The sequence below is a fragment of the Aspergillus aculeatinus genome (assembly GCF_003184765.1).
Source record: "Aspergillus aculeatinus CBS 121060 unplaced genomic scaffold BO66scaffold_96, whole genome shotgun sequence".
Classification (NCBI taxonomy): domain Eukaryota; kingdom Fungi; phylum Ascomycota; class Eurotiomycetes; order Eurotiales; family Aspergillaceae; genus Aspergillus; species Aspergillus aculeatinus.
The window spans coordinates 55,544-79,156 of NW_020291565.1; the positions used below are offsets into that span (position 1 = coordinate 55,544).

Below are 23,613 nucleotides of genomic sequence, written 5' to 3' on the forward strand. Positions count from 1 at the left end.
TAACTTACCCCCTGCTTTGTACAGCACATTGGCTAACCTTCCCTTTGTCCCGTGAAGGGTTGCCGCTTCAGCTCCTGCTCCAGAAGTCACCAGCGTCATCAGAAACAGGCCTCAGCATACTAAAGAGATGGGGTGAGCCCAGACATTGGCGTATCAAGCATAGTCAGCTCCGTACTCTCCTGTCCTCGCTAGTTGAACCTGAGGCTTCTCATAACATTGGGAGATCAAGGAGGACCGCGAAACGCCTGGCAACATTGGACATGAGTGTGTTGAGGCCTCTGGGAGGAACTATTTTCACGCGGCCGAGGCGGTGAGGTGTCCATTACTTGGAGGAGGCAGGGGACTTTGTCACTATTTAATTCTACCATCTCATCTGAACATGCCTCAATGCTTAAGGACCTTTTGCATATTGCTGCGTACCCGGCTAAGTAAAATCTTATACCCCATTATAACCAATCGATTCTTTTCAAGATGATCTAAAGTTACCTCTAGGTTGTATAAAGTGTCATCTATACATATTGTGTTCTTCGATCCCCTATCTGGCAGTAATGCAAGGGTTATAAACCCTGGACGAGTACCGCCAGAAGAGCTGCCCGCGTAAAGGTTGAATCCTCAGTAGCTCAGACTTTGGTGGGAAAAGCATATATCTCTGGCAGTTATGGATCTTATAGGCTTTGCATTGCGGGTAAAATGGTGTAAGGAGATGTTTTTTTGGATACCAGAGACGATGTGGAAGGTTATTAGTCTAAACTGGTCGCGATCCTTGGCATTGTGATCCTGTCATAGTGCTCCAACACGCGTTCAGAGTATTTGAGCCTACGACTGGACCATAACATCAAAGAATAGTATCATCTTAGTGTGCTGTAGTATCCTTAGACCGTAGCCCAATGAGAACCTTCCTTTCGAGAAGTATGGTAACTTCCTAATAACCTTAGACACGAGCGGAACCCGGTAGATCTGGTCGGTGCAGGTTATTCGACAGTCAACAGCATAGCTCAATTAGCCCTAGCGCATCTCTTGAGTATTACGAACTGGAGCCTAAGCATTTGCTTATTGACAGGAATGAGGATTCCTTGGAGCAGATCATCGGGCTAGATCAATGTCTTGGGATTCATTTTGGCCGAGCGGTGCAACACTTTCATCGATTATACAATCCTGTGGTCAGCTAGTGTTGCGGTCATTGCCGTCCGTTTTGGTTCCATCTATCATCACGATGCAAGCGCCTAGATCACGTTTTCCACAAGCCAGTGGCATATCCCCGCAGACAAATGCATTGTTCCATGCTTGAAAAAGACGTTTAGTCCATCTCCATTTCCATGTCCGTATCCTCCCCACCCTTTCCAATCGCATTCTCGGGATCCGCAGCCCCAATGCCATGATAATACCCATCCGGGAACGGCACGCCTGAAAGCCGAAAGACTTGTAGTCAGCGGCCATCATCTCGCAAGAAGTGATAGAAAACAGATTGAAGCAGAATACGAGAAAACCCCCTTCCAATGCAACTACTCCGACGGGAAGGACTTACCTAGATACGGATGCACCAAGAACCCAGGCTTCATCATATCGACCGACCGCTCCTTCTGCCACTCGTACAGCACGTCCCAGTTCTTGCACTCGTGGACGTTCTGGAAGTCCGCGGCGGGGTACTTGCTCGTGGGCTCCCAGGTCATGGTGATCATGGAGATGTCGGCGTGGCACATGACGCTTTGCCGTAGGATCTCCAGGCAGTGGTCTGCTCGTGGGAGCATATTAGAGGAATGGTGATAGGTGTTCTGTGTCAGGGAGGAGCTTACCGGTGTGGAGGTCGTTTAGACGACGGTCCTCGGCGGAGATGTTGGCGAAGTAGTACTCTGAGTGGATGTATTGGCAGAGGCGTTTCTAGATGTTGTTGAACTCTGTTTAGTGATACCATCGTTACTCAGGTAGGGTTGAAGAGAGCCTTAGTGGTGGCGGTGACTGACAATGCAGTGCAGCTCGTGAACAACACTCAGCTCAACCCAGTATTTGTCCTCCTCGCCGGGGACAGGGATGGAGGTCTTGTTGATTTTCGATAGCTCGTCGCCGGTCACCCAGATGTTGGAGTCTGTTGGTTGGTTAGGATTTTACTTTGGGCAATGCTGCTTGCAAATCAGAGGGGATATGTACACTGTAGTAGATCTTTCCAGGCCTGATCGAGTTCAGGGCTGGGGTCGCCTTGGTATGGGCTGATGATCCGGAGCTGGCCCTCTGAACCCTTAGTCAGTACCATCAATAAGACGCAAGCTAGTGAAGCAAATGGAGGGGTAACGAACGGAACTCCATCGCCTCCAATTTCACGGCCTTTTGTGCAGGTGCTAAGGATCAGTCAGATAATGTCAGAGCAGGCAAATGTGAAGGGGTTGTTCGTAAACTCACACAGTAGACGACATGCTCATTTTGCTTCTCGATCTTGCGAACATGTCGCACGAGAAAGAAGAATATCGAGCTGTAGAGGAATAGCACGGCAAGATGGCCTGCTGGCATGATCCATCGTCTCCAGGCTGGCCTTCTCTGGGTAATGGGAGCATCCTTTCCCAGCAGACCTCCAGTCTCCGAGAAGAGACTGTTGTAATCGGAGCCGCTCTCATCGTATTGAGGCAACTTCTCGAATTTGGCATCCATGTTGTCTGCCTGCTCAACAAAGCTCCTTAAGTGACAAAGGGGAGGAGAAGAGGAATGGTGCGATTGAGCAAATCGCAAGGTCGATTGCAGGGTCAATGCAGTATTTATTCAGAAAATTGCCAGTCAACCTCAGTACCTGAATTGGGATAGGTGGGATCGAACGACGAGGCTAGATAAGGTAAGATAGGATAGTTAGTCAACAAGAGTTGGAACAGTGACAGCAGCCAGGTACAATCAAGACCAGGGCAACGAAAAGAAGGAGGGGAGACTTGAGGTCTGGAGAGAATGCCAGTAGTCCGTGGTAGTGACAAGAAATCAACGGCAGATAGCCAAATGCCACAAGTCTAACTCGGTTATCTGTTTGCATGCTTTGTATCGCACCATACCCCTCACTTGAGTAGACTCCTGCTAGCCCCACATTGCAACTTACACTAAGACTGTATAGTCCCCATATCAGGTAGATAAGCGCTTCCAACTCCTAGCGAGTTTTTCTCTTTCAGGGTGTTCGACACGGGGCTGCGTGGATCATCGGTAAGAGCTCGTATAAGCGTGTGTGCAGCCAAGCAAGCACGAAGATGACGACCAGAACATACGACAAACACACCCACGTCTACAAGACGCACCTCACCACAGAGATCCAACTCGACGTGTACCTTCCTCCAGGCAAGGACTTGAGAACTCCTAGGCCAATTCTCCTGTGGTTTCACGGTGGCTACCTCGTAAGTCTCTCCAACTTTGCATCCTAGAAACCGCCGTCGAAGAAAACCAATGCAAGGAAATAAGGCGAAGAAAAGCAAAAGAAATGCCCCAAAGCTAAGAACCAGCACAGATAACAGGCAGCCGCCAAGCGATCCCCGCCTGGCTCCTTCATCACGCCCTCACCCAGAACTGGACCCTCATCTCCGCCGACTACAGGGTTCTGCCCGAATCGACCGGCCTCGCGACTACCGAAGACGCAATCGCAGCCTACGAATGGGCGGCCGGCGGCTCCCTCCACCGCCTGCACGGCGACTGCACCGCCGATCCCGGCCAGATCATTCTGGCAGGCGCCAGCGCCGGAGGCTGGTGCGCTCTGGTGACTGCATTGCACTTCACCTCCCCTTCCGCCTCCCTACTTGATCAGACTAGCCAAACTCCGCTCCCGCCCCCAAAGGCGCTCTGGCTTCTCTACCCGCTGCTAGACCTCGGGAGTCAGACATGGGCCCAGAGCGTTTACCTTCCCGGTGCGATGGCGGTTGATTCTGCTACGGCGGAAAGCCTTTTACATGAAGTCTCTGAAAGAATTGCGCGGGGCGAGGTAAGCGTTGGGGAGGATTTCCCGTCTTCCGAAGAGGAGATGCGCACGCGGAAGCGGCTTCCTTTGTTGTATTTGCTGCTGGAGCGCGGGGTGTTTCTGGATTTTTTGACAGGAATGGCTGGGTTCGGGGAGAGGGTGGTGGGGTTAGGGCTGGACGGGACGGTCGCGGGGCATGAGCATGTTGCTCGCGTGAGGGGGCTTTTCCCGCTGGACTACGGCGTGTTTGGGCCTGGCTTCCCGGCGACGGTTATTGTGCATGGGACGGGTGATCGGGAGGTTTCTTGTGGCGAGAGTGAGAGGCTGGTGGATAAGTTGCAGGAGGGTAGTGCGGAGGTGCAGTATTTTCCGGTCGAGGGCGCGGATCATGTTTTTGACCTGGACATGCGGGAGGGTTCGCTAGAACGCAAAGAGGGGGGCGAGGCTGACGCGACCCTTGTGCGGGCTATACGCGCGCTGCAAAAGTACCTGGAGAGGTAAGTTGGAACCTGCCCAGAGATTGGCTCGCTGGGGTTTGCCTCAATTGACAGGGTTCGCCACTGAAGAGCTCGTCTGAAAGGACAGTATATCATCGAAGTGTATCTACTATGTAATTCGTCTGGACAAACCCTCCTATCCCACAATGCCCCTCATTCCTCAATGCAGAAACCCGGCATTTCACCAACTAAGCCATAAGCAGTGGGAGACCCTAGCGTGAGGCGAAAACCCAAGTACGGAGCATAATCCCACTTATCGCGTAGCACTCAACCCCGCAATACTGCAGCTGTACTAGTACTGAGTAGTTCGGATCAAGATTTGACCAAGCATTGGCTAGATGGACGGGTTTGCTTGGCTGCCCACTGCACTGCAGTGGAGCCGCAGAGTCAGCATTAACCGATCCTCCGCCGGTCCTCCGCCGGCGGGTTTCAGCTCGCCGATCCACCCTGTCGGATGGTGGGGGTGATAACCGTATCGAGACATTTTATTACTGCGGTGTGATATTGGTGCATCAACATAGTAATGTTGTTCAATCGCTGAGTTATTCAACTATAGTCCAGTAAAGACTTTTCATTCACAAGTGACGACACACAAATTTGCATCATTCTGTTCATACTGCAAGATGTTTGACGGCGGCCCTGGGGCCTTGATGCCTGAGGGGCCAGCTCACCGCCCACCCGGCTGCCTTAGCTAGTTCTCCGATAGTTAGCCTCACGTAGAGGAATCAGCAAGCCTTCTTCACCTCCCAGAGACCTCAACAATGTTGATAGCAGAAAGTGAGCATGCAGCCAGGAGGCAGTACCTAGTAATTTGACTAGATCTCAAGCTACTATCTAAGTACTAGAGGTCGTTTTCCTTGATTTTTGGTTTTTCTTTTCTTTTTTTTTCTTCCGAAACACATTCGGCAAAGCGCAAATTTCATAGTCAAGTACCTTGGTCACCTGTATCAAGTCCAGTCAAAGCATTAAATTGCGAGGTTATTGTCAAATGAACTAGATGATCTAGATCGATAGGTCCCGTGGCGCAGGCCAATCCAGTCCAGTGTTCTCGTCGACGTTGATGACAGCCAATACACAAACCATATCAAATGATCGATTGGTATCTGCGACCCAGGAGAACGGTCCGAGGAAGCGTTGTTGCTGCTTGTTCTCACCGAGAGAACCGCGGAGCCTCGAAATTTCCCGCGCTGAAAGGTGTTCCTGACAGAGGGTGAGTGTGGGATTGTTCGATTCATACAGGGTCACTTTGACATTGTGTGCAGGTCCGATGCCGCGGCTCTTCACGACCACGCAACAGTAGTCCTCTATCCCTGATCGGGGAGCCAGGCTGACCTGCAGATCATCGTTGACATGACGATTCCAGGGACCGGGAGTATTATCTAACAGAAGAGTGTAGTTGTACTGTTTATCTCGGCCATCGTCAATGTACACGCCAACTGCGGGCGGCGGCCCTTCGGTCATGACCCCCGGAGCGGGCGTGCCCGCCTATTTCCCAAACGCCTACCGAATGAATGACCTTTCGAACAGCGCCACCAGGATGTCCAAGAATCGTGTCATTATCGGCCGCTGTGTTAGCTGAGACACACTGGTAGGGCATAAGCATCGTGATGCCGATGGTCGCGATGCCGCCTAGGATGAGATACAACATGTACTTCGACGCCCCGGTTTGTCGATTGATATCACCAATAGCTCGATAGAGTCGGAAGAGGGACGTGTACAAGACCTGCTCGTGTCGATGATATGTCATTATGACACCTGCGAGAGAGGTGGAATATGTCGGCAGGCCATCTGCGAGGAAACTACCCGGTAGCTAAGACCACCGGTTGGCGGTCAGCGGCAGCGAATGTGACGATTGCATCGCGGAGATCACATATTCGAGGTTACAAAACGACTGCTCTGAAGTGAAAGTCACTTCACGTATACATGACGAACTCAGGAGGAAGTTCCTATGAAGACCACCGTTACCGTGGCGTGAGCCGCTACAGACTCCAGAACATCTTTACCGTCCGGGTCTTCTCCAAACTTGCGAGGTCCAGCGCAAAGAGGATCCTTGCTGCACTAGCCGTCGCAAGTGTCGTGGGCGTAACGTTGTGGAGGACCATCAGCAGCAATGTGTTCTGTGAAGTTGACACCAACCAGGGACATCCAGAATGTTGGCTAAGATACTGCGCCTCATCGTTTGCTTGTATTTTGGGCCATTTGCGACCGTGTTACGAAGAGCCGTAGGTTGCTCCGTTGGCGGACGTAGTTATTTATCCTTCTCATGTTATACTCTGTAGACTAAAGAACTATATCTGGAGCTAAATACCTTAATACCAAAGAATAATAGAGCATAGTCTAACATAAAACCCGGACAAAAGATACTTCCTGTAATCAAAGAAGAGTTCCAATCCAATTTAAGCTTTAGCCTCGTTAAGATAGAAATTCAATTGATATCAACCTTAACTAGGTTAGTCTATTCATATAGATCCTGGCCTAATCGGTAATGTACTCCCCGTAACTGGAGACATTGCCGACCTTTGATAGGGTGCAACGGTTCTGGAACTCCCACATGGCAGCCCTGAGCCCTAATGTCGACCACGTTCTTCGCGTCCCATATATCAGCTCCAGCCCTTCTTTTTCTGGAATCCTAGTCTTTCTAGGTAGATCGCGACTACGAGACCTTATCCGAGTACGGTAGCTCGGACCGCGGGCACAAAAGACCTCACCCAGTCCTCCATACAAGACAGCTAGTTACATAGGTAGTAAGGTAGCTATAGGCGTGACCAACTAATTGCATCACGTGCTCTGGATCAGTAGCACCTGATCCACCGAGTGATTCCCACGGTAATTCTTCCAATTCTTGGTTATTAAAGTCTCGAACATCCATTGTTACATGTTTTTCTAAGTCAAGATTGCAGAAACATGCGGCCAATAGCCCGGCCTTGGCCAGTGATTATGCGGCACGTGCGATCTCCCCGCCAAACGCTGCTTTGTTTCCTTCCACGAACCTCCAAGCTTCCCTACTAACCAGAACCTGCGGCTCAGTCTAACATGCTCGGTAGATACCAATCGCTGAGACAGCACTCTATCACTTTCTACTTTCTCATTTGAATCAACAATATCCATTATGGCTCCCCAAGCCAAAGAAAGCAGCCACTCCCGCCCCCCTCCACCACCCCCACCTCCACCCCCGTCAAACCCGAAATCAAAGATATCACCCCACGTCCTAAGACTACGCACCACTTCTCCCAGATTCATCAACCACGCGCCCAAAGCTCAACCCGTGGCAGCACCCACCGGCCCCTACATCTTCTACGGCACCCTCGCCGACCCGTCAATACTGGGTGAAGTCCTTGGCGTAGCCGAGAAGCCCCAACTCAAGCCTGCGTTCCTCCTCGGCTACGCATGTAAGCTGTGGGGTCAGTATCCGGCTTTGGTGGAGGCAGAACCGGGGTCGGTGGTTCGGGGGGTTGTCTATCAGGTGCGCACGAGGGAAGATGGCGAGAGGTTGGCGGTGTATGAGACTGAGAATTACCGGGCGGAGAGGTGTCGCATTAGAATTGTGGATGGGGAGGGAAGCCAAGAGGTTTTGGGATATACGTTTAAGTTTGTGGGGGTGGCTGAGGATCTCAGTGAGGGGAGCTTTGATTTGGAGGTCTGGTTGAGGAGGATGGGGAGGCGGGTTGGTGGGGATAAGGTGGATTCTGCGGATGGTAGTTAGTTAGTAGTCGAGGTCTTAGGGGTTGGGGACTGGACATGATCAGGCTTCGAATAATCTACAGGGCTGGATTAAAAATACTCCACCTTTTCTACAGACATTTGTGCTCAGGGCACAACACAAAAGACGTAAACCCGGCTCGGGCTTACCACTACTTCCAGAATTTCTGGCATAGCTTCCTGGCAGCTCAGCACAGTGATCCTCATACCTTCCCACCCTTAGTTCCTCTCCTCGGCGGCAAGTAAAGAAGATGTCTTTTGGAGAGGATCAAAGTGCAGTCTCGCTGCACCCTCTTGTTCCGGTTTCCCAACATAATACGCGCCCGTCGACGACGCCTCGTCCTCCGTCTCATCATCCATCCAAATTATCGTCTTGGACAAATAATGCAGTTGATTCTTGTGTTGAAACACTCTGAAGTCTTCTCCCAAATGGAAGAATAAACTTGTCTCGTCCACCGTGCATTCTCGCTCTGTGCCGTTGACTGCGTCTCGCTGCAGCGGGGAAGGCATAAACTCCCCCCCGTTGACCTGGGTGTGATTCTCGCTCGTGGCTAGGATGATCTGAAGGCTGTTATCGCTTTGTAAAGGTTGGACCATATCGCAAAAACTTGAGCTGGTCGATGGTATTTCAATCAGTTTGAATGTGATGGGTTTTTATACCGAATGTCGATCCTGGATTGGTAGGCGAGATATGCGGGATGGGAAGGAAGAGCGACAAGCTGAGGCAGGTGTGAAGACCCGCGGTGGAATGTGGTCTCCCACTCCGTCTCGGTTGGCAAACTCGTTTTCAATCCCTGGGCACGGGGGCTGGAATAGCACGGTCCAGAGTTGGTTGCTCTGTATTGTAGTAGGCACTGGGGTTTTGCTGCGGGGAGTATCTGCATGTCAGTGGCTATGATACAGCAAGATGGCCACCGATTCTGTTTGCGTCAATGCCCTCTATTCGACTGAATCCCTAGAGTGTTAATGGGGGTATATGATCCCGGTGACGCGCTAGGCAGAAGAGGATATATACAGCACCTCTTGCCGCAGTCAACGCATACAGCAATGCTGTTCAGTAACGACAGCGAAGATTTTGAGGAAGAATGTGTTTTATGTCAATTCTTAATTCATCACCCCTGTTTTTTATTGAACTAGAGGGTATCAATTTAGGTTCCAACTGCTCTATCTCCATTTTCTCTCTGTATGCTATGCGCAAGAGGATAATCAAACGTGTCGATGTCCACACACTGGGAAAGCTGCGTTCTTCAGTTCTCAGCCCGGCCAAACTATTCTCTTGTAGGCAGTATAAGACGCAAGTCTGTTTTGTTTTGGAGCCGTTCTGCTCTCCGTGATTCAATAGTTTGAGAACATGAGCTTATCCGACAAGCCTAGGCTGATACTTGATAACTGAAGAAGTATCGCAAAGTAGCTTCCTGGTTTGAGAAGCATTTGCTTTCAGTAACTTCAATGTGACCTGCTTCTGGAGCATACGTTCGTGGTCCTTGGCAAAAAAACGTTCTGTTGAAACTTGCTCACGATTGACTGGTTTCCAATCTAACACGGTGATATATAGCAAGTAAGTAAAAACACAACCCGCCACGACTAGGGTGTGTTCTTTTATGACTCGGATTGATGCTGCCGCAAAAGCTGAGCCTGTCCAGCGGACCTTTGGGCTCTCAGGGATTACGACCGTTCGTGCGGGGGGTGGGGGCGGAGACCTGCGTACTACAGGAACGGGCCTGATAAAATGGAATCCTAGTATACCAAAGCCCCCATACCATCATACTTAGAGTCATTCAAATCCTAACTCGACAACGTGGTTTATGCGGGATAGTTGTGCCTCGGCGAGTTTTCTTGGGGTCTTGAAGAGGATTAAACGGTATTTGGGTCGGAATAAATCTTCACTAGCTAGGTATCCCGCGTGAAACTCCTTCGAGGCGGTACCACGAGGCTCAAAATCCCGCTTGTACTTGTTTGAGACGGGGAAGATTGGACTAAAGCACTCCTTGTCTAGTGATGCAGGGCCGCCATGAGGCGGATGTTGAGCATCTGTTAATATCTGGTAGAGCTGGGGAGCTAACTTCATCCATATGGAGAATGTCTTCCTAAAAGCTAGGCTAGAAATGCCAAGATTGAGGGCACTGGGACACGAGAATCAAGGACAAGGCCACACCAGCGAAGTCGGTATGTGGAGGGAGAATTCAGCGAGAAGAGAACTCGGTGCATCAAGGTCCGAGCTGCCCACCCACTGTCTGTCTTCTAATGACTCCATGTCGAGTCGGGATGTGGGCTCTACACAGTGATATTCCCTGTCAGGTCCAGCTGGATGGATGCGGGGTGCGTGATAGCCAATCCCGGCTTCCCCGGTGTGCCTCTAGTCACCCCCACAAGCGTCAGAATGGCGCATCGCGTGAAGAATTTGTTTCAGGGTCCAATTCCTCTTACGAAAGCACAGAGCCTAATCTGTAGTCATCGGAGATGAGCAGGGACAGTTTTCGCGACGGGCACAAGATAAATACCGGACGTTCGCTCTCTCGAGGAATCACAACCGCAACCTACCAGCACACATCCGCGGCTATCATCTCATTCCTTGTTTTTGAATCATGAAGCTCGCATTGACTCTTCCCTTCTTTGGGCTTTCTATGGCCCGATACATCAGTTGGGCTACCTACAGGGCTAACGGTGTGAATTTGGGCGGCTGGCTCTGCCAGGAATCCACCATCGACACGACATGGTGGGCAGCAAACTCCAAGGGCGCCGAGGATGAATGGGGCCTCTGTGCCAACCAAGGCAGCCAGTGTGGCCCAACTCTTGAGCGGCGGTATGCAACCTACATCACTCCCAGCGACATCGACAAGCTAGCGGGCGCAGGGGTCAACACACTGCGCATACCCACCACCTACGCTGCTTGGGTTCAGGTTCCTGGATCGCAGCTGTACAGCGGCAACCAGGTCAGCTTCCTCAAGACCATCGCCACGTACGCCATCACCAAGTACAAGATGCATATCATCATCGATGTGCATTCGCTCCCCGGCGGCGTGAACGGAATGCCCTTCGGCGAGGCCGCTGGCCACTTTGACTGGTTCAATAATCAAACCGCCTACGACTACTCCCTGGAAGCAATCGACGCCGTTATCGACTACGTGCAGAACCAATCCGGCAACCCTGCGTCGTACACCATCGCTCCGATCAACGAGCCAGTCGACAACATCGCCGCCTTCGGCGCCCCCGCAGCGCTCACCGACAGCGGTGCCGCATACGTGCTCGAATACATCCTCGCCGTCAACAAGAAAGTCGCGGCCGTGAACCCCAAGATCCCAATCATGTTCCAGGGCTCCTTCCGGCCCGAATCCTACTGGTCGTCGAAGCTGCCCTCCGACGCGAACATCGTGTTCGACGTTCACAACTATTACTTCGCGGGTCGCAGCGCGTCGGGGGCCAACATTACCGAGTACATCTGCGAGGATGCGGCGGCGGCGGCGGGCGACGGAAAATTCCCGGTCTTCATAGGCGAGTGGTCGATCCAGGCCGAGCTCGAGAACACATTCGCGGGGAGGCAGAAGGCGCTGAACACGGGCTTGTATGCGTTTGCGCAGTATACCCGCGGCAGTGCGTACTGGACGGCCAAGTTTTCTGGAAACGCAACTGTGGATGGCGAGGGGACCCAGGCGGATTATTGGAATTATTTGTACTTTGTCAACGGTGGCTTGATTGACCCGAGTCAGGGGGCTGGGGTCTGTTCTTAGGTCTTGTGTACAAGCTTCAGGTGGAGGGCTGTGCGTTTGGTGGTTCTTGGTGGTGGATGTTTGGGGACGGGCGGCAATGAAAGACAGTTTGAGGGTGCAAACGTAACCAGTAGATACATGTATATGGATATCGAGACGTATATATGACTTGCAGGTGTGCATTTCAAAGAGATGAGTTCTAGTACCCATGTTCAGCTGCATGAAAGAGGACCTTGCCGGCTATCTTGACAATTATCTCTTTCGGCCCTACTCAGCACAGCCGAGACGAACTCAACTGTTTGATTTGTGAAAGCAAGACGACTGGGAGAGTAGAACAATTCAAAGCGGCCTCTTTTGTTCAAATATTAGATACATGCGTCAAGGCTCAAGGCCTAAGCAGCGGAGTTGACATGTCATCATCTGACTCCGCACTATACCTCCTCCCAACCCCGGCGCAGGACCACAACCAACCAGTGATTACGACCCGCACACGATGCCATCTCACACTTCTTCAGTTCAAGCCGTTGGATTCTCGGCTGCGGCATTCCCTGGGTGGTCTCGCACACCGGCGCCCGAAAGACGGCGTCTTCTAATGAAACTGGCAGATGTAAGATCTACTCCCATGCCCGCTATGTAATGCCGCCAGCTAATAGCATATTACAGCCTACGCGGTAGCAATCAGCTGAGTTAGAATCACTCATCCAAGACGAGATCTACTGTGAGCAGGCATGTCAACAAGGCTGGTGGGATTGGCATAGTCGAGTAGTTGGGGCCGGGCCTTTGTTTTTAGGGCTATTGGTGCTAATTGGCCCTTTAATCTTCCTTCTTTCTCCTGGTCTGTACTCATTATTGCTCGTATCCGTTGAGCCAGATATGAGACAAGTAAAACCAGTAGATGAACCATTCAGCAACCTCTCCAATGCGTTTTTAGGCATCGAGATTCCAGTCATCGCTCGTCGGATTCAGCCTGCGGAATCCGCGGGTGCTGCGCCCTAAGCTGTCCGCGGGCTCGGAGCCCGCGGGTTCCCTCCCCCGCGAGAACAATTAATCTACTTCATGTATCCTGGCCAGCCCACCCCGAGCCAGATCGTTTTGTTGATCGGCGTAACACAATGACTGCTTCATCATGAGCACTTCACCGACAATCCAAGACACCGCTGTATCTCCACCATCATCTACTCCACAAACAGATGAATACTCCAAACCATCTAACACCGGAACTCATCCACATCCACAGAGCGGCGGGCTCAAGAGTTACCTCCGCATCTTCAGATATGCCGACTCCTTCGGGTGGACGCTCAATGCGCTCGCTCTAGTGGGAGCCATTGGTGCGGGCGCAGCACTTCCGCTGATGGATCTTCTCTTCGGAAAGATGCTTACGACGTTTAATGACCTTGCGACAGGGCAGAGCTCGCCCGAGGAGTTTCGGGATAGTTTGGATAGATTTGTGTATGTGCATTCATTCCCCTGTTCTAGGTGCTGCCACACCCACTCATCGGTCTAACCTGCCTTACCCAGGCTTTACTTTGTGTATCTCTTCATCGGAAAGTTTTCGTTGGTTTATATCTGGACAGTACGTTTCTCTACCTACAACACCCTCCACACCTATACCAACTCCGCTGTAACTCCAGCTCTCCATCTCCATCTCTGCCCTCCGCACAACCAAAGCCCTCCGAGCCGCCTTCCTCACCCGGCTTCTCCAACAACCCATTTCCTTCTTCGACGCCTCTCTCGGCGGCTCCCCCGTCACCCACGTCACCACAAACGCCAACCTAATCAACAGCGGAACCTCGGAGAAACTCGGCTTCGTTCTCCAGGGCACAGCAACTTTTGTCGCAGCCTTCATCACCGCCTTCGCCGTGCAGTGGAAGCTCACGCTCATAACAATCTGCATTGCGCCGGCGATCCTGATCATCACGACAGTCTGCTCCGCGTTCCTCGTGCAAGCTGAGAATGCCATTCTGCGCGTGGACTCGCACGCGGGGAGTTTGGCGGAGGAGGTCCTTGCGAGTATGAAGACTGTGCATGCATTCAATGCGTTCGAAGCTTTGACGGGTAAGTATGAGGCGTTTGCGGGCGAGGCGAGACGGCTGGGGATTCGGCAGTCGGCAAATATGGCCATCCTCTATGCGGGGGAGTTCTTCTGTGCGTATGCCGGGTACGGATTGGCGTTTTGGCAGGGGATTCGCATGTATGCACGTGGGGAGATTGATGAGCCGGGGGCGGTTGTTACGTGAGCTCCCTTTCTTTCATTTTCCCCTCAGTCTCCCCTGCTTACCAGCCTTGAGATCTTTCTGTCTAACTTCCTTGTGTCTTGGACAGGGTCATCTTTGCCGTAATCCTCGCCGCAACATCCATGACCCAAATCGCTCCGCAAATCGTACAAATCACCCGCGCCGCCTCTGCAGCGCAGTTCATGTGGGAGGTCATCGACCACGAGCCGAGCATTGACGCACTCTCGACGTTGGGGAAACAGCTCGAGACCTGCCGCGGCGAAATACAGTTCTCGAACATCGCCTTCTCATACCCGACGCGGCCGCAGGTGCGCGTTCTCGAAGACTTCACCCTCGCTGTACCTGCCAACAAGACGACGGCGTTGGTCGGGCCGAGTGGGTCTGGGAAGAGTACGATCTCAGCGCTACTGGAGAGATGGTATGATCCGCTTGAGGGCGGCGTGTTGTTGGACGGGATGGATATCCGCGAGCTGAATGTGAGGTGGTTAAGGACGAGCGTGAGGATTGTGCAGCAGGAACCGACGTTGTTCAACGGAACAGTATTCGAGAATGTGGCGTATGGTCTTGCTGGGACAGAGTATATTAATGCTTCCCGCGAGGAGCAGCTGGAGAGGGTTATCGAGGCTTGCAAGGCAGCGTATGCGCATGAATTTATTGAGGGCTTGCCTGAGGTACGAAGCACAGATTCACTCTTTTTCTACTCTCCTTTTGGAACGATGACAGACTCACCCGAGAAATAGGGCTACGACACCCGCGTCGGCGAACGCGCGAGCGTCCTGTCCGGCGGCCAGAAGCAACGGATCGCAATCGCTCGAAGTATCGTCTCGGATCCAAAAGTGCTCATCCTCGACGAAGCTACCAGCGCGCTTGACCCGCGCGCAGAGAAGATCGTGCAAGAGGCTTTGGACAATGTTTCCGCGTCCCGGACAACAATCGTCATTGCGCATAAGCTCTCTACGATCAGGAAGGCAGACCAGATTGTGGTTCTCTCCAAGGGGAGGATCATCGAGAAGGGAACGCACGATGAGCTCAATGAGGCGGGTGGGATGTATCATCGGCTGATCGAAGCCCAGGATCTCGGCGCAAATAAGACTACTGACGTTGCACGGCGTGAAGAGGAAGAGACTGAAGAGGACGCTCTGGTCACGAACATGCCCTCTGTGGAGGCGGAAGGCCCAAGGGACACTAGTGCTCTCGAGCTTGAGACTGACTCCATTGACAGCCAGAGCCTCCTGCGCTGTATCGCAATCCTCGTGAAGGAGCGGCGCGAGCTGTGGATGGAGTTTGTAATTGTTGTGATCGCTTGTATTGTTGGAGGTACAGTACTCATGCCTCGCCTCTTCTGGGAGACTTGATGGCTGATAGCCTTCGTAGGTGGAAGCCACCCAGTCCTCGCGTTCGTCTTCGCCAGATCTCTCGACGCCTTCCAGATTGCAGACACGGCAGAAATGATCGACCAAGGCGAGTTCTACGCGCTCATGTTCTTCGTCATCGCACTCGTCATCCTTGTCGTGTACGCAACCCTTGGTTGGGTAACCAACATCATCTCAACAGTAAGCGCCCTTCCCTCCCTGTACGGGACAGCCAATACCAACTAACACGTACAGACCGTTGTCTACACCTACCGCATGCAGATTTTTCGCAGTTACATAACCCAAGACATGACCTTCTACGACCAACCCTCGCACACAACGGGCTCACTCGTCTCACACCTCTCAACAAAACCTACGAGCCTACAAGAACTCCTCGGTTTCAACATCGGCATCATATTAATCGCCGTCGTGAACATCGTCTCCAGCTCGATCCTTTCTATCGCTGTCGGCTGGAAACTGGGTCTCGTCGTTTTGGCTGGCGCCATGATCCCCATCACATTCTGTGGGTATCTTCGGATAAGGCTGGAGACGCAGCTTGAGAAGAGTACGGGCGATCGGTTTGCGGAGAGCGCGGCGCTCGCGGGAGAAGCGATTTCGGCGATTCGCACCGTTGCGTCGTTGGCGATTGAGCCGGTAATTTTGGACAGGTATAAGGGGATTCTGAGAGGCATTGCGCGGAGGAGTATCCGAGGTTTAGTGTGGACGACGGCGTGGTTGGCGCTCACGCAGTCGCTCTCGTTATTGTCTATGGCGTTGAGCTTTTGGTATGTATCCTCCCTTCCTTTCGACGTTGAATTTACTTGGTCTAATACACGGTATAGGTACGGAGGGCGGCTGCTCTCGACTGGCGAATACTCCAGCACGAAGCTATACATAGTTGTTATTGGAGCTATCCTCTCGGGAGAGGCAGCTGCATCATTCTTCATGTTCACGACTAGTACGTACCCATACCCTCTATGGAACCTTTTACGTGGACTAACCAGCTTCCAGGTCTGACAAAGGCGCGAGGAGCATGCAACTACATATTCTGGCTCCGCTCTCTTGTCCCGAGTGTGCGAGATGGGGGTTTGGATGACAACCACCCCAGCCATAACACCCCCGAGAAAGACCAAAACCATGCAGTCAGCTTGGAACTACAAGATATCGAGTTCCGATACCCAACCAGACCGAACCGGCCCGTTCTGACGGATCTCAACATTAAGGTAAGGCTGAGCCATTCACCTAAGTATCCTCTCTGGGTACGGAAACAAAACAGATAACTGACTGACGATGACCAGGTCTCCCCCGGCCAGTCCATCGCTTTCGTCGGCCCCTCCGGCCACGGCAAATCAAGCATAATCGCCCTGCTAGAGCGCTACTACAACCCGTCCTACGGCCGCATAACCCTCGACGGAACGCCCGTGACCACCATCCCGCTACAAACCTACCGCACGCACCTCTCCCTCGTCCAACAAGAACCAATCCTGTACGACGGCAGTGTCCTCGAAAACATCACCCTCGGCATCCCAAACCCCTCCTCAATCCCCGAATCTGAGATCCACTCCGCCTGCCACCAGGCAAACGCATTCGATTTCATATCCTCCCTCCCCAACGGCTTGTCCACGCCCTGCGGTGCACGCGGGTCCCTCTTCTCCGGCGGACAGCGCCAACGCATCGCGATTGCGCGTGCGCTTCTCCGAAAGCCGAGACTTTTGCTTCTCGATGAGGCGACGAGTGCGCTGGATACGGAGAGTGAGAGGGTTGTGCAGGCGGCGTTGGAGAGCGCGAGTGTGGGCAGGACGACGATTGCGATTGCGCATCGGCTTTCGACGGTGAAGGGGAGCGATTGTATCTATGTGCTTGTTCGGGGACGGATTGTGGAGAGCGGGACGCACGAGGTTCTGCTCGCGAGAAGGGGGATGTATTATCAGATGTGCTTGGGGCAGGCGTTGGACGGGGCGGGGTGAGCTGGTTTTCCGGCTACGTGGGTCTTGACTAGGTTATTGGATAGAACACGCCTCTCTCTGTAGAATACCATGAATCTCTTCTCTAGCACACGTTGCCTGGTCTTTCTTGTTTCCTTATGAATCCCCTTGCCTTGCCTGATAACCGCATTCACCGAGAAAACGCCCTTCACCAACCAAGAAGCGGTCTATTAACGCTAATCCTAAATCGCAAAACACAGAAGATAGATACAGTATCTAGGATGCCTTAAATCTCACATCACTCTATCTCTTCCCCGCACATCCACCCAATTGCAAACCAGCTTATCCTACCTTCTGCGCGATGAAGCGGGCTATCTGCAAAAGCTGTATTCCCTGGGGAAATGGATAGGAACATCATTGCCTTAGCAATGCGACACGCGACGCGTTTTCTGGCATACTCTATTCAACAAATCCTTCCTACATTCGTGGGGTGACCTTTAAAAGCCGGTGAAGGTAAATGCGAGAAGCTGCTTCATATCTATTAGAAGAATGCCTAGAAGCTCTATAGGAAGCGCTCAAGGAGACGCTGGAAGAGAGGTTGACGGATGAAAATGGTGGGGAGATGCGAACTGAGTTAAATGTTAACGGCGCGAAGTACTGGGTGGAGTCTGGCCCCATGGCCTGGCCATTTCTAGTGCCCAGTTTGCTTCTGGGACAACACCACCACCACCACCACCATCACCACCAAAATCTGTTCAGTCGCTTATTTTGAGATTCTAGTATGCTAAGTACGTAGTAGATTGATTTATTGAAAGACTTATTGGAAGGCTTTGACGCATACAGTGACATTAATTACCACAAAACCAATGAGTATCGCACAATTCCCATTTCTTCACCATAGGTCGGTCTCCATGCCCAAGTCCTTCATGGACCAAGTAGCAAATTAATACCGAGCCACGCAGCCCCCCACAGGGGCAGCGCCGGCAGCAGCAGCAGGGGCAGCGTTGGAAGCAGGCTTGGGAGCGGCAGCAGGCGCAGCGGTGGGAGCCGCCTTGGGCGCGGCAGCGGGGGCTGCCGAAGGGACGGCAGCAGCGGTCTCAACAGCAGGCTGGGCGTCGTTGCCCTTGGAAGCCTGATCCGACCAGCTCTTCACACCCGCCTCGATCGCATCCGAGATGCCACCCGCCACGGTACCGGCCAGGCTCTGCAACGACTCGGGCACCTTGGAGACAATCGTGTCGGACAGCTTCTCCGCGGCGGCCTTTTGCTCGGTCAGGTCGTTGTAGGTCTGCGCGCCTTTTCCGGCCTCGACAATCAGGGTCTTCTTGTCGTCGAGGTCGCTGATAACCGTCGAGATTTTCTTTTTGAGGGTGTCCACGGGCCCCGGGAGGCCCAGGGCGTCGGTGGAGCTGAGGGCCGAGGTGCCGCTGACCTGGCTGTTGCCGCTGTTGATGGCGCTGACCAGATTGTCCGAGGCCTGCTGGACGCTGGCCACGTCGCCGCCGCTGTAGGCTTGGATGGCGGAGCCCAGGGCGTCGACCTTGGTGCCGATGCCGGAGAGGACGCCGGTCACGGTGGGCAGGTCGCGCTCAACCTTGGTGGGAGCGGCGAGGGTACCGGCCGCGAGGCCGATGGTCAGGGCAGAGAGAATGGAGACCTTCATTGTGGATGGGTTGTTGATATTTAGGTGAGGATGTTAGGGTTGAGGGATCGAAGGTCAGGCAGGATGGTTGTTGAACGCTGTAGGAGAAGGTCGACTTCGGAGGACATTCGGGTGTCTTTATAGTTCTGTGGTACAGTAATGAAAGTATGGTTCGTCAAGAATTGTGTTGATCGAACCCCTAGCTTTGAGGATATGATATGATACAGTGATGTGCAAAGGGCTCAATTTTAAGATATTGTATGATCAACAGGAACTGGCCCGGCGGCGGTCAGAGATGACTGAGATTCCGGGGAAATCGACGCTCGTGCCAGGAATCGGCTGTTTCGAGCGGCCGGATTCGGTCAAGTCAAACCCGTTGCTCTCATTTTTCGGCTAACTCTAGTTCAGTACCAAAATCAAAATGTCTCATCGGACAAAGTCAATCTTTGCTCTTGGTCGGGTCGGTGCTCTCTCTCGACGGGCCGCAGCCCTATCCGCAGGTCACGTTCAGGGGCAAAAAGCAGCAAGCAACCAGGACCTGCGTAGGAATTAGTTAAGCTCGCAACATCTACAGAATGAATTTCTTCTTCTCAGAAATTCACCCTCCACTTGACCGGCGGCCATCTATAACATTAATCGAAAATAAATATAACTGGATCAATGCGATAGCCTGCTAATCCGATGAACATCATGTGACCTCTTCCAGGCCCTGCGTCGACACCACCCTCCTATCATCCCTCCCCCTCACCCCCAGCTTCACCTGTTCCTGAGCACGAAACCACGCTAGTGTGAGGCGGGGGCTCTCATCCCAACTCGGCTGTTTGCCAAACTTTGTCGCTAAACTTGGCGAACCTAGGCCAATCCCTTTTCGACTAATGCTCGAACCGGAATCCTCCCCTCCACAAAATTGAACACACACCCGCACCCGCACGCACACACAACTAACAACGGCGCCGGGACAGCCAGTCGGATCCAGGGGCCCAGAGGGCTCTGGCCAAATTGTAGAAAGTTCATCCCAAACGCGGATGTTACAAAGGAGATTGGTAAGGAGAGAAAGGTATTAAGTCGGTTGGTCAGCCTGGGGCGAGCTCGCCCACTCATCGCGACTCTTCTGTCTGGAACCAGGCAGAGGCTTGAGCACACGCAGCATTGATTGTCACCAGGATCACACGCGTTTGCCTCGAATCTGCATCAAATCCTGCCACCGCATAAGCAATGCTTGGAGGCGCAAGGCGGTGAGGGTGGAGAGACCGAGCCCGGTGCGACCAGCTGGTTCCTCGGAGAGAGCTGGCCATGCGATCCAGGTGAAGTGAAGTGGAAACGTTCTTTGCTTTTTGGACAAGGTTTGCTGCTAGTAGTGCTGATAAGATGGATGCTATATAGTAGTCTTTTTCGTGTACTGAGTTTATGATACTCCGGTAAAACCTCTGCAGTAAGATTAATTCTTAGATCACACGTAATCTAGTAGTAACCCTTAGTTTTCAGAATAAGTTGTTAACAGAATGCTGGGCTCTCTCGGAAGCTTACTACCTAAGTAAGACAGGTGACACCACCAAGTTCCTCGTTCTGTGAGCAAGGCTCGAGTAGACCTGGCGATGAACTATCTTCTAATTCCGCAGGACCAGGAGCTTGAGGTGTACTAGACGAACAGATACCCCTAGCGTACTAAGTGTCACGCACATGACCATGATGACGGCAAACATCTGGTTGCGAGTTCTTCCACGTTCTCATTGAATTTACTCGGTATGTAACGGTCATCGTTGTGCCATGGGCCAGTTCGTTGCTGATCGCACGCGGATACTAGATACTACGGGAACCCGACGGAACCATGGGTCGGTGTTGAAGTCATCGACCCAAGCTTCTAAGCCACACGACGAGTATTTTTTTCCATTCATGTATCTCGAGGATGTTACTTGTTACTTGCTTGACCATAAAAGACTAAGAAGACGGAATCATACCCTGCTGAAGGCCGGATATTCCAGATAACCCGTGATTCTCAAGGCAGCCAAGTCCGTCCCCGACATAATGGCAGCTATGCCACAACGTCAAAGTCAAGGGCCCTTTCCACCGGTAATCCAGCGCAAAGTGGGCGACGAGAATGTCATCCTGACACAAGCCTAGGGGGGCAATCCTAGTGAAGCCCAAGCAGCAGACAGGTAAGTAGTAGTCGTCGAACTGGCCTGCTTTATCGTTCAGCCACAACGCTCACGCAGAACACCCTTCTTGCTACAGTTACTACAGCAATGGCAGCAGCTTCATGGAGTGGGCCCGGGGTACGTCCTTCCATGTGTGCCGTTGCTACCCGGGCGAGTCGGTGCAGCAGGCCATGATCCGTCACGAGCATTATCTCGCCCTCCGACTGGGCCTTCAGCCCGACCAGAAGGTGCTGGACCTGGGGTCGGGCCTCGGAGGCCCCGCGCGCGAGCTCGCCCGCTTCGCCGAGGTGGACATCTGCGGGGTGGAGATCAGCGCCGCGCAGGTCCAGCGCGCGACGCGGCTGACCGAGCAGGCCGGCCAGGCCGACCGCGTTCGCTTCGTCGCCCGGGACTTCACTGCCACGCAGCTGGAGCCCGACTCCTTCGACCGGGCGTACTCCATCGAGGCGACATGCTACGCCCCGGACCTCGCCGCCGTCTACGGCGAGGTCTTCCGTCTCCTCAAGCCCGGGGGCATCCTCGCCGTCTACGAGCTGGCCATGACCGACCGATACCAGGCCACGCGCGCCGACCACCGCGAGTGCCACCGCGACCTGGGACGCGTGGCCGGCTGTCCGCATCTCCGCACCACCGCCGAGGTGGTCGACGCCATGCGAGCGGTCGGCTTCGAGCTCCGCGCGGCGGAGGATCTGGCCGATTCCGCCGCCGCCGCCGCAAGCTTGCCCTGGTACCAGCTCATTGACGGCTCGTTCAAGTGGATGGGCGGAGCCGTGGAGACCCTTGCCGGCGGCCTCGTGGCGGCGTTTCTGCGGCTGTTTTCCTCGCGCTGGGGCGGTCGATTCCTGGGAGCGGGCGCGACGCTGGGCCTCCTCGCTCCAGGAACCCGGGGTCGCGTCGTGGACATGGTGAGGGTGATGAATGCGTATCGGGTTGCAGGGGAGAAAAGGTTGGTCACTCCGATGTTTTTGATAGTAGCTCGAAAGCCAAAGCTTTGACCAATGACCTCGGAATCAGACAGGCGAAGCGCAGCTTGGTAACTGGTCGTCATTGAGGAATGGAAGACCGCCCTGAAGACAGTGCTGCCAGGGCCTAAATGGAGCGGAAAATCTTTCAAAAAGGGGAACCCTGTCCTTGGTAAAGTCTACACAACACAAAGATAGAATTCAATTCATAGCAAAGTGTTTGCCTTTCAAGAATGGGCCCTCATTTCTGCCCCAGTGTGTCTTCTGGACCCCGCCTGGGCCAGTCGTTGGCTATGGCGGAAAGGCTATTAGGCCCAGATGTCCGGTCTGCACACCATTGCAGGGTTCACGCCCATCGGCGGAGTTGGGTGACCCAAGTGCGATCACTTCTACCCCTAAAAATCATTGACCAAGCCTCCACCGCAGCTGCTTCTAGTTGATAACTGCCTACTTGGTAGTGGGTATCTGTTGGAGTCCCCTGCCTTCGTCAGCCACGACACTACTTTTGAAAGATGAAGCACCTTCTAATGATTTCCCCAGTACTTGTCAATTGAGCGAAGCAGGGTCAAAATCCGATGGCAGGGCTGATTTGTGTAGTATACCTCAATAGCAATCGGCTGGGTTTGGTCTTCTAGATTACCTTTCTCTTCTAAGTATACCCCCTCTTTATGTAGCGTCACTGTCGCACAATCATTCTTCCGGTGGAAGAAACTGGGCCCGCAGCACTCCACACAATTCAGACTCTTTATCAATAAACTGTAGGAGAGTTGACTAAAAGAAAGAAAGATGTATGACTGCTGTTTACCCAGAATACATGCCGATTAATGACTGTGATACTATAGTCGTGTAGGTAACCTAATTACCGCTTACAAAAAAAGGGTTGTTTCGTAACCCAACTCTAACAGATGTCCTAGAAGCTTAAGCACAGTTGTCCTTACCCCGAGCTGATTAACTTAATTTCAATGACATCACAACCATCCTCCACCGCACCCCCCAACTTCCCCAACTTCCCCCTATCCTCATACCCTCACCACTCCAGCACCCCAAGCCCCACCCCCACAGACACAAAACACATACAAAAACCATCCCAAACCCAGCATCACAGCCCACAAAACCCAGCCCCAAAATCTCGGCCCCCACAGCGGGGCTCTGGGGCCGCAGCGCCCTAAACCAAATAGGGCAGGTGGGGCTATATTTTAGTTTCGAGTACAACTGCACAACAACAGCCGCGGTGGTGTAGTGGTATTAACATTGCAGAGCCCCCGTACTAGCCTTATGCTAGCGGTGTGGAGTGCAGATTCTGGGTTCGAGTCCCAGTCGCGGCATTCTTTTTTGGGGGGCTTGCGCGAGGGGTAGGACGTCATTGGGGCGTCATAGGAGTATTTTGTGATGTAGGGGTTTTTGGAAAGGGGGTTGGTGGTGAGATTTTGGGGATGTTGGTGGATGGGTGTTTTTGGCAGCGGGATTGGGGTTGGAGGCTTGGGCTTGCTGGTTTGGGGTGGAAGTGGTGGATGTATAGGGGTATT

The 23,613-nt window shown here is 53.0% G+C and overlaps 8 protein-coding genes and 1 non-coding gene across 9 annotated transcripts; 6 read left to right on the plus strand and 3 right to left on the minus strand.

Moving 5' to 3' along the window:
- Nucleotides 1-998: 998 nt before the first annotated feature.
- BO66DRAFT_258660 (oxidase ustYa family protein) lies at nucleotides 999-2,599 on the minus strand. Its single transcript, XM_025643026.1, has 7 exons — nucleotides 2,395-2,599; nucleotides 2,292-2,333; nucleotides 2,146-2,226; nucleotides 1,962-2,083; nucleotides 1,794-1,878; nucleotides 1,526-1,732; nucleotides 999-1,404 (listed from the first exon to the last, which is right to left on the minus strand). Exons 2-7 carry the CDS (start codon nucleotides 2,299-2,301, stop codon nucleotides 1,298-1,300), a joined length of 612 nt encoding a protein of 203 aa, XP_025497715.1. The 5' UTR covers nucleotides 2,302-2,333; nucleotides 2,395-2,599; the 3' UTR covers nucleotides 999-1,297.
- A 511-nt stretch (nucleotides 2,600-3,110) lies between these two features.
- On the plus strand, nucleotides 3,111-4,538 carry BO66DRAFT_396642 (alpha/beta hydrolase). The gene is made up of 2 exons (XM_025648523.1): nucleotides 3,111-3,359; nucleotides 3,470-4,538. The coding sequence occupies exons 1-2, from the start codon at nucleotides 3,216-3,218 to the stop codon at nucleotides 4,412-4,414; spliced, it is 1,089 nt and encodes a 362-aa protein (XP_025497716.1). The 5' UTR covers nucleotides 3,111-3,215; the 3' UTR covers nucleotides 4,415-4,538.
- An 874-nt stretch (nucleotides 4,539-5,412) lies between these two features.
- Nucleotides 5,413-6,157, minus strand: BO66DRAFT_444555 (uncharacterized protein; the record flags this gene model as incomplete). Its single annotated transcript, XM_025651599.1, has 2 exons — nucleotides 5,413-5,811; nucleotides 5,915-6,157. The coding sequence occupies 2 exons, from the start codon at nucleotides 6,155-6,157 to the stop codon at nucleotides 5,413-5,415; spliced, it is 642 nt and encodes a 213-aa protein (XP_025497717.1).
- Nucleotides 6,158-7,555: 1,398 nt separating this feature from the next.
- Nucleotides 7,556-8,101, plus strand: BO66DRAFT_285342 (gamma-glutamylcyclotransferase family protein; the record flags this gene model as incomplete). The annotated part of the gene is made up of 1 exon (XM_025643121.1): nucleotides 7,556-8,101. A coding segment is annotated over one exon (546 nt), but the record flags the coding sequence as incomplete, so codon positions are not given.
- Nucleotides 8,102-10,733: 2,632 nt separating this feature from the next.
- Nucleotides 10,734-11,837, plus strand: BO66DRAFT_337604 (putative cellulase; the record flags this gene model as incomplete). The annotated part of the gene is made up of 1 exon (XM_025644333.1): nucleotides 10,734-11,837. One exon carries the CDS (start codon nucleotides 10,734-10,736, stop codon nucleotides 11,835-11,837), a length of 1,104 nt encoding a protein of 367 aa, XP_025497719.1.
- Nucleotides 11,838-12,267: 430 nt separating this feature from the next.
- On the plus strand, nucleotides 12,268-17,369 carry BO66DRAFT_465951 (ABC transporter ATP-binding protein; the record flags this gene model as incomplete). The annotated part of the gene is made up of 11 exons (XM_025652514.1): nucleotides 12,268-12,798; nucleotides 13,007-13,265; nucleotides 13,335-13,389; nucleotides 13,448-14,049; nucleotides 14,139-14,721; nucleotides 14,791-15,367; nucleotides 15,425-15,603; nucleotides 15,658-16,187; nucleotides 16,245-16,360; nucleotides 16,414-16,625; nucleotides 16,701-17,369. The coding sequence occupies exons 1-11, from the start codon at nucleotides 12,690-12,692 to the stop codon at nucleotides 17,367-17,369; spliced, it is 3,891 nt and encodes a 1,296-aa protein (XP_025497720.1). The 5' UTR covers nucleotides 12,268-12,689.
- Nucleotides 17,370-18,270: 901 nt separating this feature from the next.
- BO66DRAFT_424572 (cell wall mannoprotein 1 family protein) lies at nucleotides 18,271-18,990 on the minus strand (the record flags this gene model as incomplete). The annotated part of the gene is made up of 2 exons (XM_025650178.1): nucleotides 18,271-18,378; nucleotides 18,412-18,990. 2 exons carry the CDS (start codon nucleotides 18,988-18,990, stop codon nucleotides 18,271-18,273), a joined length of 687 nt encoding a protein of 228 aa, XP_025497721.1.
- A 2,004-nt stretch (nucleotides 18,991-20,994) lies between these two features.
- Nucleotides 20,995-22,120, plus strand: BO66DRAFT_465964 (S-adenosyl-L-methionine-dependent methyltransferase; the record flags this gene model as incomplete). The annotated part of the gene is made up of 3 exons (XM_025652515.1): nucleotides 20,995-21,013; nucleotides 21,122-21,125; nucleotides 21,202-22,120. The coding sequence occupies 3 exons, from the start codon at nucleotides 20,995-20,997 to the stop codon at nucleotides 22,118-22,120; spliced, it is 942 nt and encodes a 313-aa protein (XP_025497722.1).
- Nucleotides 22,121-23,312: 1,192 nt separating this feature from the next.
- BO66DRAFT_t323 lies at nucleotides 23,313-23,412 on the plus strand. The gene has a single exon. It is a non-coding gene; the product is annotated as a tRNA-Thr (tRNA).
- Nucleotides 23,413-23,613: the final 201 nt, after the last annotated feature.

Bases quoted from the DNA above. Each gene is read 5' to 3' on its own strand.
- BO66DRAFT_258660 (XM_025643026.1), bottom strand. The intron at 1,879-1,961 runs GTCAGTCACCGC...AACAACATCTAG, and splicing joins TTCACGAGCTGCACTGCATT to AAACGCCTCTGCCAATACAT. The intron at 1,733-1,793 runs GTAAGCTCCTCC...TCCCACGAGCAG, and splicing joins TCTAAACGACCTCCACACCG to ACCACTGCCTGGAGATCCTA.
- BO66DRAFT_396642 (XM_025648523.1), top strand. From the start codon at position 3,216: ATGACGACCAGAACATACGACAAACACACCCACGTCTACAAGACGCAC. The intron at 3,360-3,469 runs GTAAGTCTCTCC...GAACCAGCACAG, and splicing joins GGTTTCACGGTGGCTACCTC to ATAACAGGCAGCCGCCAAGC.